This window comes from Micromesistius poutassou (assembly GCF_964030765.1).
Source record: "Micromesistius poutassou genome assembly, chromosome: 21".
NCBI classification, from domain to species: domain Eukaryota; kingdom Metazoa; phylum Chordata; class Actinopteri; order Gadiformes; family Gadidae; genus Micromesistius; species Micromesistius poutassou.
This window is the reverse complement of record NC_140291.1, coordinates 9,711,899-9,726,180: the sequence shown is the minus strand read 5'-3', so window position 1 is coordinate 9,726,180 and position 14,282 is coordinate 9,711,899. Positions and strand designations below refer to the sequence as shown.

General features: G+C 45.3%; 1 protein-coding gene across 1 annotated transcript in view; it reads right to left on the bottom strand.

Moving 5' to 3' along the window:
• Nucleotides 1-819: 819 nt before the first annotated feature.
• Nucleotides 820-14,282, bottom strand: part of reep3b (receptor accessory protein 3b) — a 29,393-nt gene continuing 15,930 nt past the window's right edge. The window contains exons 3-8 of the mRNA XM_084485485.1: nt 11,156-11,232; nt 10,909-11,029; nt 10,622-10,735; nt 8,378-8,537; nt 5,673-5,809; nt 820-2,890 (exon numbers count right to left, since the gene is read on the bottom strand). Of these exons, the coding sequence (XP_084341611.1) occupies nt 2,819-2,890; nt 5,673-5,809; nt 8,378-8,537; nt 10,622-10,735; nt 10,909-11,029; nt 11,156-11,232 (681 nt within the window). The 3' untranslated portion in view covers nt 820-2,818. The remainder of the gene's footprint in view (nt 2,891-5,672; nt 5,810-8,377; nt 8,538-10,621; nt 10,736-10,908; nt 11,030-11,155; nt 11,233-14,282) is intronic.

The window sequence follows — 14,282 nt, the reverse complement described above, 5'->3', positions numbered from 1 at the left end:
AGAAGAACGAGGCTGGCCTACTGCATAGCCATCACCTCCACCCATCGCACCGTCACCGTCCCTCCTGGGACCCGGGCCTATGTCAAGTTCCGGGTACCGGGTTGTTAAGCCAAACGTTGTAACGTTACATACAACTGTAGTAAACGACCCGGCCCGACAATCCAAAACCCAAGTGGAAACCAGATGAAAAAAGGTGTAGTTGAAAACGTGACGCAGCTTTTGCTTCTTCGCCACCTACAGAGTTTGTTATGGACGACCATTCAAAAACCCCATGTTATTTCCCATAGACATTTGGCCGAGAGACACGGGAGCCTCGGAGGCGGGACTTATTCTTCAGAGGTCTATTATCCAATGACAGTCGACTTTCGACGCACTAAAAAAAGCTGTTCTATGCAGCCCCATTGAAGTGGATGGACACTGAGCTTCAACAGGCAATGGTTCCTTCTCAAGGTATGAGAAGGAAATCGAGTCAGTCGACCTGCGATAAGCAGCTGATTCTGAACAAACTCGTCTTCGAGATGGACGTGTTCTAATTCATTTTTAGTCAATGAAATGTTAACACAACAGTATATATTTGACCATTTCATTTTTGAAATTTTAGGGGAAGCTGAGCTTCCCTTGCAGTCTTAGAGAAATCGCCACTAGTGTTATTTGCTTGTAGTGTGCAATAACGTCTGGATTTGAGAAAAAGATGTAGATGTAGAAAAGATGTAGCCTGAGCCAACTCAAACCTTGAATCAACGTCAATACATCTGGTCCTGTCTATCATCAGATATACAAAATACATTTTAAAACTAGGACAACACACTTTCATTTCTCAAACCAACTTTATTCAGATATACTTTGATTAGCAACAATACGTCATCAATCCGGCCAGCGCCATGCAGAGCTTTGGTATAGGCGTTTAAAACAGGAGGCAACACTTTATGCTCCCAAAAGGTTTTTAGTGTTGACACATGAAGCAAGCCAGGTAGGCAAAGGTCTTCTCTGCACATCGCTAGTGAGATCAGGACCCACCATGCATAGTCTGGTAAAACAAGTCAAACTGTTAACATTACCGGAGGAGTTTAAAGCTAGTGTTTATTAGAGGAGTGTAATTCCACGTTAGTCGGTTAGTGCCTCCTGATTAGCATCGGTTATGAAGGCACTTGGTCCACCCAGTGGAGTCCTGGTTCTTATCCCTTAGCACTTCCTAGTGGCATGAAGGTTGTTATGTGAGGAGAACAGGCAATGCGCATGAAAACAAAAACGCTGAGGGTGTTTCCTTTGCATTCCCCTGGCTATATCGCTGGATTCCTCCTATCAAAGGATTACATTCTAAATGAGATGAAAAGCCATGACAATCCTGTGTGCAAAAAGAGTGGTCACAATACAGAGCCCTTAAAAAAGAAAGAAACACAATATCAAAAGCATACCGATAAAAACTATGCAATCATCCCAAAACATGTCTCCAATGATACATACAAAGTATAAATGTTCATATTTACAACCAGAGATGTTAACAGGACAAAGACCACATCTCCAAATAGTCTTACACGGTGTTAAGGCTGTAGATACCAGAGGTGTGGACTGCTGTCACATGACTCAAGACTCCACTTGACAATCAAAACACTTTCAACTGGCCTTGGACTTAAACGCCAATGACTCATGGCTTCACTTGGACCTGAAACTATGTGGTTCCTTCACCAAAGCAAAGTTGAAAAGGTATGTTATTTAAAAAGTGTGCCACAAATCAATTGGTCTCCCTTAAATGTTCCTGAATCAATGAATGCTTGTGCTCCTCATTGCCAGCAGGTCAGTGAATTCCCCAGATGCACTTTGTTTGAGACAATCCCACAGCATCCAATCAAGCTGAGGCCCAGAACCTCAGATCAGATAATTATTATACCAAATATAATTTTGTTGGCGTACAGAATTGACAGACGCAACATCTTCCAACTGAGTTGCACAAAGAGAAAGTAGAGGCTGATATTATCGTGGCGCTTATGCTCAGCCAACATTTTTATATGATTAAGTACTTGATCAGTACTATGTCAATTTTATATATTACTAGGATAAAATGAAATAACATTTGGTGAAGAGCGCATAATGAATTGTTTAGTACTCAAAGTAGGGGACATGGGTCTTGACGTGGGACTTGAGTGCAAAGACTTAATTGTGACTTGCAAAACAACAACATGGTCCCACCCCTGGTAAATACTGAAATGTCCCAGAATGCAAAGCGCTCAAGGAGATGACATAAATAAGTTACACATGCTATTGATCTGTTCCTCTTTGTTGGTATGGCTGTGTTTGACTGGGTTTATGCAGCAGTTTTCAATCATCAAGAAAATAGGTTAAACAAAATGTATTCTTGGCTCCCAAAGTGAATCCTGTTCACCAATAGTTGTAGTCGTGGGTGGGATTTGCCTGATTTCTTTGGAAGTAAACCCTCAAGCAACAACAACCAGAATAATATCCACTCAGAACAGAAAAAATTAAATATCATACAAAGCATCCAAATAGCCAACAGTAGATCTTAATTAGAAAGCAAAAAATGAAAAAGATCAGCTGGTAATTCATTATGTAATGAAAAGACAAATATTTGTCTGAATAAAATGTCTGAGAGTCTCTTTTCATGAAAGAGTTCAGCATATAGATATTTAAAACAATAAAAAATTAACGGGAACTAATATATGTGCAGTTCTACTTAAAATGACACCTTCCTGCAATGACTTCAACCTCTTGTTGACAGCAATGTGTGTGTGTGTGTGTGTGTGTGTGTGTGTGTGTGTGTGTGTGTGTGTGTGTGTGTGTGTGTGTGTGTGTGTGTGTGTGTCTACATTGCGTAGTTAACAGAACTCAGTGTTGGTCTTTTCTTGCTTTTGATTTTGAGGGATCCATAGCGTGCCTAATAAAAAAACAAAAGTAAAATTCAGTTCAGACATTCATTTTTAAATAAAGCAACCATAATACAGCAACAAATGTTCCTTTTTGTGGATTAAAAAAAGACATTCCAAGGGAGATAACCGTTTTTATTAAAGGGGTCGTATTATGGGCTTCTTTTTTTACTGTTTATTATTTAATTTGTTTGATCTCATAGAATTGATTTACAACAATAAAGGGTTGTCGAGCACATTCATTTTCCTCCTACTTTAATGAGTATTACAACCCCTATGTGAAACACCCAGTTGCTGAGAATTTTGAGATGGCTATGTGAAGGCTCTGCCTTTGGCAAAGCATACAAGGGAGATGTCCCTTCACAACGAAGAAAACACCTTCTAACTTTGAGATCATTTGTTAGCACTTTGAGATCATTTGTTAGCACTTCGAGGTCATTTGTTAGCACTTTGAGATCATTTGTTTGATGTAAAGTGTGTTAGAAATAAAATGTATTATTAGGGATCCTACGAAATCCGTAGGAACCCTATTGTATTCGTTAGTATTATTATTTTTAACCTGACTTTTTGGCTCCAAAAGTTATAAAAATTGGCAGGCGCGTGGAACATAATATGGGTATTAAGAGGGGATTCCATAGTATACCCATGCCAAATTTAAGACTATATCTGAAAAAACAACCAAAAAACATTTTTTTGAAGTTATCCCTTCTGAACCACGGCCTCTCTACAATGCAGGTTGGGCCTTAAAGCGGTACACACGTCATTTTGCGACAGTGGATTTTGACACAGTATGCTTTAGAAACACGGTTGGTGATTGTTTAGTTTTTTAGGCATACCAATGCCATATTACCATACCAACCAAGCTCAGCATACCTCCACATATGGAAGACATCTATTTCTCAAAATATACTCTAATCTGCACTTGGCAATCTACAGTCATACTGTCAGTCATTCGGTCATACTGTCGGTCATACTGTCATACTGTTGGTCATACGATCATACAGTAGGATGCTTCATGGTTGCTTGCAACTATATTTATTATTAGGTGCCAAGCACAAAGTGCGAGGCAACCTATTGTAATTGTCAATGTTTTAATTATTATTATTTATATTCCGCCACGTTTGCATTACACAGCCTAAACCGCTCGCACGCTTTTTATGAGCACCACCTCCAGGAGTGGAAATCAGTTTAGAGTGCCTTATTTTATTAATTAAAATACCAATATTTGAATAAATGAATAAAGCATAAAAATGTTAATTAAAATTCTTAAAATATATATATATATTATATCGATATTTGGCGCCAGCATATCGTTTCTCTTATCGCACAAAGAAGGGCGACGATATATTGCCGTATCAATATTTAGTCCCAGCCCTACCCGGGACTAGTTTAAACGTTTTCACAGCGCGTTTGAATCTGCACCAGTGGATCAAGTGCCGTGCTGCCTCCACTGAGGTGGCTCAGAGCCTCATGTGGTCTGTGGGATTCACACACACAGCCACTTCCCCAAACCCCTCTGCTGGGAGTGTGCTCCGGCAGAGTGAGGGACTGGAGGTTGCTGATGAATCGTGTGCTGCTTTGCAAAAGCTTGTTGATAAAACAAAAAGACTAAAACCACAAATGAAACAATCCTCATTTTGCCCCATGTGGATCGTTTACTTCATCGTTTTAGTATTTCAGTTGAATCGACAGTAACAGTGGGTGAATGGCTCGTCTGAAACAGTGTGTGCCTCAACACTCAAGATAAGGAGGTCGTCTCAAAACAAAGTCAATGAAAGCAGGGGTCGCTTGGTCCACTAACCGACGCCCCCGCCCAAACCATTCAGGATGAGGACGGTCGTATTGCAGCTAATGCGTAAGGACATGACAGATATGGTCAAATAGATATACTTTAAGGTATTTGTTCAAACCTTGGATTCATATGTAATAAGTTTTGTACAAATCATTGTGCGAGAGGGAGGGGGGCAGTGAGAGGGAGGGGGACATTAGTGAGAGAGGGAGGGAGACATTAGTGAGAGAGGGAGAGAGACATTAGTGAGAGAGGGAGGGGGACATTAGGGGGACATTAGTGAGAGAGGGAGAGAGACATTAGTGAGAGAGGGAGAGAGACATTAGTGAGAGAGGGAGGGGGACATTAGGGGGACATTAGTGAGAGAGGGAGAGAGACATTAGTGAGAGAGGGAGAGAGACATTAGTGAGAGAGGGAGAGAGACATTAGGGGGACATTAGTGAGAGAGGGAGGGGGACATTAGTGAGAGGGAGGGGGACATTAGTGAGAGAGGGAGAGAGACATTAGTGAGAGGGAGAGAGACATTAGTGAGAGAGGGAGAGAGACATTAGAGGGACATTAGTGAGAGAGGGAGGGGGACATTAGTGAGAGAGGGAGAGAGACATTAGTGAGAGGGAGAGAGACATTAGTGAGAGAGGGAGAGAGACATTAGAGGGACATTAGTGAGAGAGGGAGAGAGACATTAGTGAGAGAGGGAGAGAGACATTAGGGGGACATTAGTGAGAGAGGGAGAGAGACATTAGGGGGACATTAGTGAGAGAGGGAGAGAGACGTTAGTGAGAGAGGGAGAGAGACATTAGGGGGACATTAGTGAGAGAGGGAGAGAGACGTTAGTGAGAGAGGGAGAGAGACGTTAGTGAGAGAGGGAGAGAGACATTAGGGGGACATTAGTGAGAGAGGGAGGGGGACATTAGTGAGAGAGGGAGAGAGACATTAGGGGGACATTAGTGAGAGAGGGAGGGGGACATAGGGGGACATTATTGCCGGTGCTCCCGCCCACTCACGTCTTTGCGGACCCGGGAGCGGGTGATCTTGACACTCTGCGAGCGCCTCAGGCCCCGCTGGGTGACGGCCTCGTCCTCGGAGAAGGTGGGCTCCGCCTCGTCGTCGGTGTGCTCGTCCTCCTGGTCGTAGTAGTACTCTGCACACACACAGTCCTCACGTCAGCATCCCCTCACAGACACTACCTGAGTGGTGGACCGTGTACCGCCCACGGTCCTCCAGCAGGGGGAGGCAGAGACACACAGGAACCACTAAAGCGGCTTCCTTTGTTCCTGGAGTAGGAAAAACAACACAGGAAAAACAACAACAAAGATGTCCTTTGGAGTCCTGGAGAAAGGGGCTGAAAACAGTAAGCTTTAAGTACAGGGACGTGTAGCACCATTGTAGCAGAGCTAAATAAAGGGCCAGACTCCCCAGCAGCCTGCCGTCCCTCGTGCCATGGTCTGTGGAGCCTCCCTGCCGCGGTGGGCTGTTGTTGCTGCCACATCTGGAGTCTATTAGACCAGGAAGAGGAAGAGGGAAAAATCCCCCTGCGTCGCCAGAGAGAGAGGCTGGAATCCGAGCCAGGCAGAGTGTGTGTGTGTGTGTGTGTGTGTGTGCATGTGTGAAAGGATTCATTTAGCAGGAGAGTCTTCATACATCTACACAGATGTAGATATAAAGCCTTTCACCAGCCCAATGCTGTTGAACGGTGTTCAATGCTGAGGTAGCCACCTCTCACAGCACCACGGCTATAGGGGGGGGGATGGAGGTGAGAGGTAATGCTTCTTCTCCATCTGGGAAGGGTGTGGTGCTTCACAACAACACCACCTCGTCTGGGAATATTGGCCGTTCACTCTGACGAAGGGCTGCACGTGGGGACCATGTTGGTCAGCCCCTAGGGGCCTCTTATCAGGGCCGTTACCAGCGCCCCATGTCTGAAGGTCTGGACAGCCGGCCACCTGGCCCCGTGCCAAGTAGGATCACACACAAAGAATAACTCAAACATGAGGTGAACACAGAGTCGGGCTACAGAATACTTCCTTCAACAACTGGGACACTTTTTTCTTTCTTTTTTTACCACAACTGATCTTTCTGGGAATTCCAGATTCCAGCCATTCCTCAACGTTACAAGTCGAGTCGGAGGTTTGAATTCTCAAATTTCCTGAATCAGGGAGGGTCAGAGCCTTCTGGCCCGCCCTAGACAGCAGAAAAGGTCGGAATTTGTTTTTTTTTATTTCAAAGGAGATGCAGAGTGTGCATGCAATGGCTACAGATATTTTCCTTTGTATTTGTATTTCAGTAGCAATTGCAATAGTCATAAAACATTCCCTTAACAGTGATGCTTTTGTGTGAACTTCATACTCCATTCTGTGTTTAATCTCTTTCTTTCTTTTTTTCTTTGTGTCTGTGTCGTGTCTATCTGTATCTGTATCTCTGTCTGTGTGTGTGTGCGTGTGTGTAGAGTGTCTCTTCCATGCCTAATTATTGCTAATCTCTTCCTTTCCTTTCCCCTTGTTTCTGCTGGGTCAGCTGGATTCCCAGCGGCCCTCCCTTTCCCTCCCTCTCTCTCTCTCTCTCGCTCCCTCTCTCCAGCGAGCGGTTGTCACCTGCCCTGCTGCGCCTGTCCTCCTCCTCCTCCTCCTCCTCTCCGTTTCAGGGCCTGCCCATTCTCTCTCCATCCATCACTTCCAACAGATCCACTCTGTACAACCCACCTCAGCCGCCGCCTCCCCCACCACTTCCTGTTCTCTTCCCCCTTCTCTTCACCTTCACCCCCCCCCCCCACACACTATCCATCACACCCAGCAAAATGGAGGGCAGCCACGAGGACGTGGAGGCAGAGGGCGCTCTGAGAGTCCGATGGTAAGATGTGTTGTTCTAGGTGCTCACAGTCAGAGTGTACACGAGGGAACGTCACCGTGATAATGAGAGACAGAACCCGAGTGCAGATGGATGGTTGAAGATGGCACACAATACGTGCATTAGGACTCCTACGGTCTGCCCTGAGGCCAGAGCAGACGGGCCATCAAGAGAAGACCTCCAGTCTGTTTAACTCTCACGTTAGAACACCACCCAACCCCACATGGCTGTAGAAAGAAACAGAAAGGTTGAATAAGACCTAAGGTAGCATTCAACAGTAGTCCACTGACCCTTTCCAATAGGAAAGGACCGCGGATCAATCGTCGAATGTTGGATTCCATCCTTGAATGTGTGTGCAATGTGTTTACACTGTGGCCAGTGTCTTGTGGTGGTGGTGGTGGTCTTTTCTTAGTCTCTCCTATAAACCAAGCCTTCTCTCCCTCCACCCACTGGTTTTCCTCTCTCCAAGTAAGTGTTATGACTCACAAAGTGAAGTCACATTCCACAGTCACATGACCCTGTGTCTGGGCGTAGCCCCCTGAAGGTCATGTGCTGCTCTCCCAGGAGGGGGCACGTCCAGCCTGGGTCACGTGCCTGAGGGGGACTGATGAGGCCCAACCTGCAGGACCACCATGCAGGGTTTTAAACGACACTACAGACTAATGCATTTGGTGGAAAGGCGGGCCCGTACAAAGAATAAAACCAGCACTTAAGAAGGGCCCTGCTGATCTGGTCTTTATGCGTGGCGTCTGCGGAGGCGGGTCACCTCAAACCTGATAGGCCGATCCGGGAACGGGCACACACAACTGTTCAGTTGTGGACATGAGAATTAACCCACTGCACCCAGCGAAGGGGGGGGGGGTACCTGGTCCGTCCACAGCGTCCGGGTTCTGAGCCCTCTTCACAGCCGGGTTGGAGGAGCTGTACGGGTACAGCTGGTTCCCCCGGGACTCGTCCTGCTGGCCGATCTGGGTCAGGTCGTGCATGCTCAGACTCCGCAGCTTCTCCGTGATGGCACCCTGGCCCTACACACACACACACACACACACACACACACACACACACACACACACACACACACACACACACACACACACACACACACACACACACACACACACACACACACACACACACACAGTAACCCAAGTCAAACCCAACCAAGACCCACTTGTATAACACTTCTATTAAACCACATGCCGATGAATACAAGTCTGTTTCAATGGGCGGATAGTGCTTGCGCACAAAATAAAAAACTTCAAAAGCTACAATAAATATAAAGCAGGGACATTTGGAAATTTGCCTAAGGGACCAGTTGTATAATCCTATTGATGGAAAGTGCTGCACTGCTGTAGTGGTCTGACTTACGCGGGAAACTGGTTTATTACTGTAGTGGTCTGACTTGAACAGGTAACTGGTTTATTACTGTAGTGGTCTGACTTGAACAGGTAACTAGTTTATTACTGTAGTGGTCTGACTTGAACAGGTAACTGGTTTATGACTATAGTGGTCTGACTTATACAGGAAACTGGTTTATTACGGTAGCCGTCTTGTTTAGGTGCACCCCGGGCGTTTGAAATACGACTCTCAGGAAAAAGGAGGGGAGCGCCCATCCACGCTCGTTTCTTCCGTGAGAGAAAGACAGACAAGAGACGACCTGCCCCTGAAGACGTGTGCCAATAAGGGGAACGCAGCCTGAGGTCCACAGAACGCCACCCCACCCCGGCTCAGGAGACCAGGAGACCAGTGAGATTACATATTATAACCCAAGTAAAAACTCAGCTGCCCTTGATGAATCATGCATTCAATGGTTCTCCTTCTCTCATTGGCCCGTGGTTCTATATTCATCTGTGGCCCATCAGCTATGGGCAGGCACGAGGGAGCACTACATATTTAACAGTTGTTGCATGCGCTACACACATCACTCCAGACTGGGTTAGTTTACTCCTGAGGCTGCTTTAGGCAGGTTCCATCTAAAATGACCCCTCCGTCTGTCCATCTGCCCTGGAAAACAAGGCTTTAGGTCATCTCATGGGCAAGGCAGGCGAGAGAATGAGTGAGAGAGTATGGAGACTTTGGTAAGGGATGCCATGCAGATTTCTGAAACATGGAAGGGTGCGGATGGGAAAGCAGAACAGGGGTTTTCATGCAGTCAACACTTGAAGTTGTGGATGCTTTACCTCCCCGAGGGGCCAGGTGAAGAACAGGGGTCCTAAAGACAGAGGGGGTCAGTACCAGCGAGGGGGAAACGGAGAGAGCAGAGAGGTAACTAGCACCAGCAGAAAGATTTCAATATTAATGATGTTTGTACATCCATCTCTTTTTGAATGCGTGCAGCAGAGTTTGTGGAAGGTAGTGCCTATAAATAAGACTAGGGATTGGTTTCATATCTAGCAGCATGTTACAACATAGTAGATAGTAATGTTCGGTATCAGGGCTCAAGCAGAACGAGTCTGTTAGGCCAGGTCTGGTTTAACCTAGACGATAGAATACAGAAGTTATAAATATTACAATACTGTGGCTTCATTACAATATTAGAACCAACACCTGGCCATAATCTCACATTATTTAGAACAGATATGTCAAAGAATAGATTGATATATTCATCCAATCAACAGCCCAGGCCAAGCCCTGCACATGATGAAACGTTGTTATGTCATCACTTAGAGCCTAGAGCCCAATAGTAGTTTGACCTGCACCGCTAGTTACAGCAAGAGCGGTTACAAAAACGGAGTGTTAAATGTACACATGTACAAAGTTCATGCTCTGGAAACAAGCCGGTATGGCTGACATATGTTGACCTCCACAATGAGCTCATTGCTGGCCCTGTTCAGAGAGCTGCACTACATTCTGAGAAGAGGCTCCTCTTTCAAGCCAAACAATAAAGGTAAACAAAAAAGGTACACACACAAAAATTCAGGGAATTGGGTTACTGTCACCCATTAGAGCCAGAGGGAAACATTGGACGCGTTCAAGACTAATGTCCTGGCATCACCTGCGCATGGTAAAGTCTGAGTGTGTGGGTCTGAAGTCTGTGCCACTAGCACAACACTGTGGAGGCTCAAACATCCACACACACCCACACCCACACACACAGACAGACACTTGCCTTCACAGCGGCGGTCACAGCAGCAGTGGCCGCTATACTCAGGCCCTGCTTGCCAAAGTTGACCATGGTCTCATAGCTCCGCTCCTTGGCCTGGACTATATACTCATCAATCTCCTGGGAGGGCAGAAGGAGAGAGAGGGAGAGGGTGAGCTCCTAATAACAACAAACAAACATAATAACAAACACATTTCGATAGATATTTAAAATCAGGAAAGCCCTTTCCAGTCAGCCGAGACCCTCCACAGAGCAGCCCGAGTGCCAGAGCTAAAGACGTAGAGTCCTAGTACCCTCTCTCTGGAGGACAACAGGGGGTGGAGGAGCTTCCTATAGATCAGTCCGGCTCCTCTGGTGTAGGGAGACAGCAGCCAGATGACGAAGGCTATCTTCAGCTCATAGTAGAGAGGGAACCTGGAGGACAGACGCATGCATTGAGCTTTGACCACCCATCTCTACGCATCAGCGGTGCGTAAAGATACGGCCCAAGAGTTTTTTGGGACTTTAGGCCTTATGATGCACAGCAAATCAACCACTCACCAGGCCAGGGTAGAGTCGGTGATGGTCTCCACCACGGTGTAAAGAGCAAAGACGATCCAGTACATCATCCACCTGACCTGCAGGGGGACATACAGACACACACTGTACAGGAAACGTTACCTATGATATCACACCTTCTGAACCCAGACTAGTAGCTCTAAAAACCGCCACTGTGGAGCACTAAATAAATGATAGCTATGCTATTACAACTCTAGTTCTATGATTGTAGGCGTAGCCGTCTAAGCTTCGCCTACATGAAATATAACTTAATTTCACGTTTGGGTATAAATAACCTCAGATCCAGCAGTCCTACCACAGCCTCGTTGGACCATCCACATATTCATGTTGCCTGTCTACATGGTGTTCATTTGAAACCTTTAAGCCACTTCTTCAAGGGCAGGATGTTTCAGTCCTCCTCCCCGGGAGAAGTTGACTATTGCTGGCTTAGTCTGTGTTGGCTGTTAGCCAATGATGTGCTTGACCGCCTCCAGCAACATGATAGGTCTAGATATGAAGCCAGAGAGAGTGAACAGACCTGTTTCACCCAGACTGGAGCTCGTCTGCCATCGCATTTAAGATCATTTATCTGATGTCTGATTGGCAAGATGACAAAAATGAGTAAGAAAAGACCTGACACTTGGATCAATGCTTGAAACTGGAATTGAATGATGCCTTTGACGTTTGCTTTCAGCAAGTCAAACAAGTTTAAATATCATTCACTATTGAGTGCTCACATCCAAGATCAATCCAAACAGGTGAAGGTGATGTCAGCGGTTCATAGAGTAGCAATTTATTTCACAAAAGTAGTGCAATATAAAAGATAAAACAGGATAATCAAACCGATAACATGGCCTTGCTCTAAAGTATCTTCCCACCATTATCCATGTCCCAGGTTACGTTTCTGTTCACATGCTTCCAGGGTCTTCTGGTGAGGGGCTCTGCAGGAGAATCTAGGTCGGCCTGTACTGCCCAATAGGGTGCCAGTAGGAAGTTCAGAGATTATGTCATCTTCTGAACAGCCCAGGGTCAAGTGAAGTGGCTCCTTGATATATTTATCAATGAGGTTATTGAGTCTGTGAAACTATAGGTTATAACTTACAAGTAAGATAGCGCTTCAGAAGGCCTCCAGAAAGAGTCTGTTCTTCTTGTGATTGTACAGCATGGAGCATGTATGCATGTATAGTGGACTCATTCTAAGGGGACCGATACATATGGCTGGACCAGAAATCTAAATCAAGATCTATCACCATCCAATCTGCAGTTAACGCTGCTATGCTTAAGTGATTTCCGATACATTTAACAGCAGTAAACCCTGACGGCATCAGTGCCAAGCGTTAGACTACAATAGACCACAATAGGCAACATCGGTGTGTGATGACGGACATGGACACAGCAACTCCCAAAATAAATGGTGAAATAATTTATTACATGTGGAAATCCCAGTACTAGCAGTGTGCTGGTATTTTGTAGGGATGTGCATTTCTGGCAAAAATATTATTCAATATTCGCTGATAAGAATTTGAATATTATTCAAAAATCTGTCAATCAAGAACCGCACGGACGCACGCACACACAAACATCGTAGACACGCACACACAATGACACAGGGAGAGGTTTTTATGATTTGTATGAAATCAATTTGTTTAATTCAACAACTGCGCCATCAACATCAAATTATTTCAACGTAGGCTTAGGCAGATAGGCCTACATGCACCGAAAACAGATTGCTTTATTTAATTATCTTTCACTGAACGCAGCCTGCATGACTGAACTAGACACGTCTTTAGCCTATGGAAACAATGGCCTATCGGAAACTGTTCAGAACCTTTTAAATTTTAAAAACAAATCATCTTCAAAACTGTTAATTTCATGTTGCCTCAAGCATTAATGATTTTAGGCTGCAGGAATGACGGTAGTCTTAGACTAGGCTACAACATGAACTTGACGTCAAACTCTTTAAAAAAAAAAATCTGTGTTTATAAATGTATATTAACATCCATAGTTTCGTTCTGTATCAAAATTAATTGTTCATACGAAAATGTGCTATATATGCCATAATGATTTTAGGCTTATAGCGGAACACAGATGTTGGCAATACAGCCTAAACAAACGTGAACTTTTATTAACACATAACAAAGGTAAGTGGTCATAGTCTAGCACTATCTATCTATCTATGCCATAGTTTTGTTAAAAAAATGAGCATATCCACATGTTCGGGATGAAGACGGCAATCTGTTGACGATTAGTCCAGTTGCGGAGAACACACGCTCTGATGGCACTGATGTTGCAGGCACACCCAAGTATGTGTTTGCCAATTTTGTGGGGGTATTTGCAGTCGTTGGCTTTCCACCAGGTCATGGGGTCAATGTGGAGAGGTGGGCATATATCCTGGCAGTAATTACTTAGCTCAGCTGTGTGTGTCAATGTTTCCTCGCTGTAATCTTCGCCAAACAGTACCGCAATTGCAGATGCAGACAGGCAATCACTCCTTTTTTTTTTAGCTGACAGTTCGGTTTCATTTGATGCAACTGCATCTTCTCGGCCCTCGTCATCGCTTTCAGGGCTGGAGAGGAGGTCACTCACCGTGGCCTTTACAACGCGTCTGACTTCATCTGTGGCAAACCTGAGGTGTTTGTGTCTCGGGTCCAAGAAGGACGCGATGTATGCAACCTTGCGAGTGTTGCGGATATCTGCAGGTGCGAGTCGCCGTTCCAGTGAGGCAGCCACGGTCTGTTTGAACCTCGTGCCTTGGGGGATTCTCCAGGAGTTTCTTTGAGGTGTTTGGACAGTAAAGTTGCCGTCACCGGGTAAATCATTGAGATGGATACTCCAGATTCTCTGCACAAGGCGGTGGTGGCACATTTGAGAGAGTGCAACACGGGTAAGAGCTCTTCCATTACTGTCCAGCTATTGTCAGTCTGCTCGAGGGTGCGAGCATCTGATAATTTAGTGACTGTCCTGTCTGATAAAACAGCAGACACGGCCCCAGCAGACTCTGCTCTAACAAATGCTCGAACATATCATGAATAGAGTTCCACCTTGTCCGGCAGAACTGCACTAATTTGTGTTCGGGCAAGTTTTGTTGTTGTTACTTTTGTTTCAATGCCTCGGTTGCAACTGTGCTATG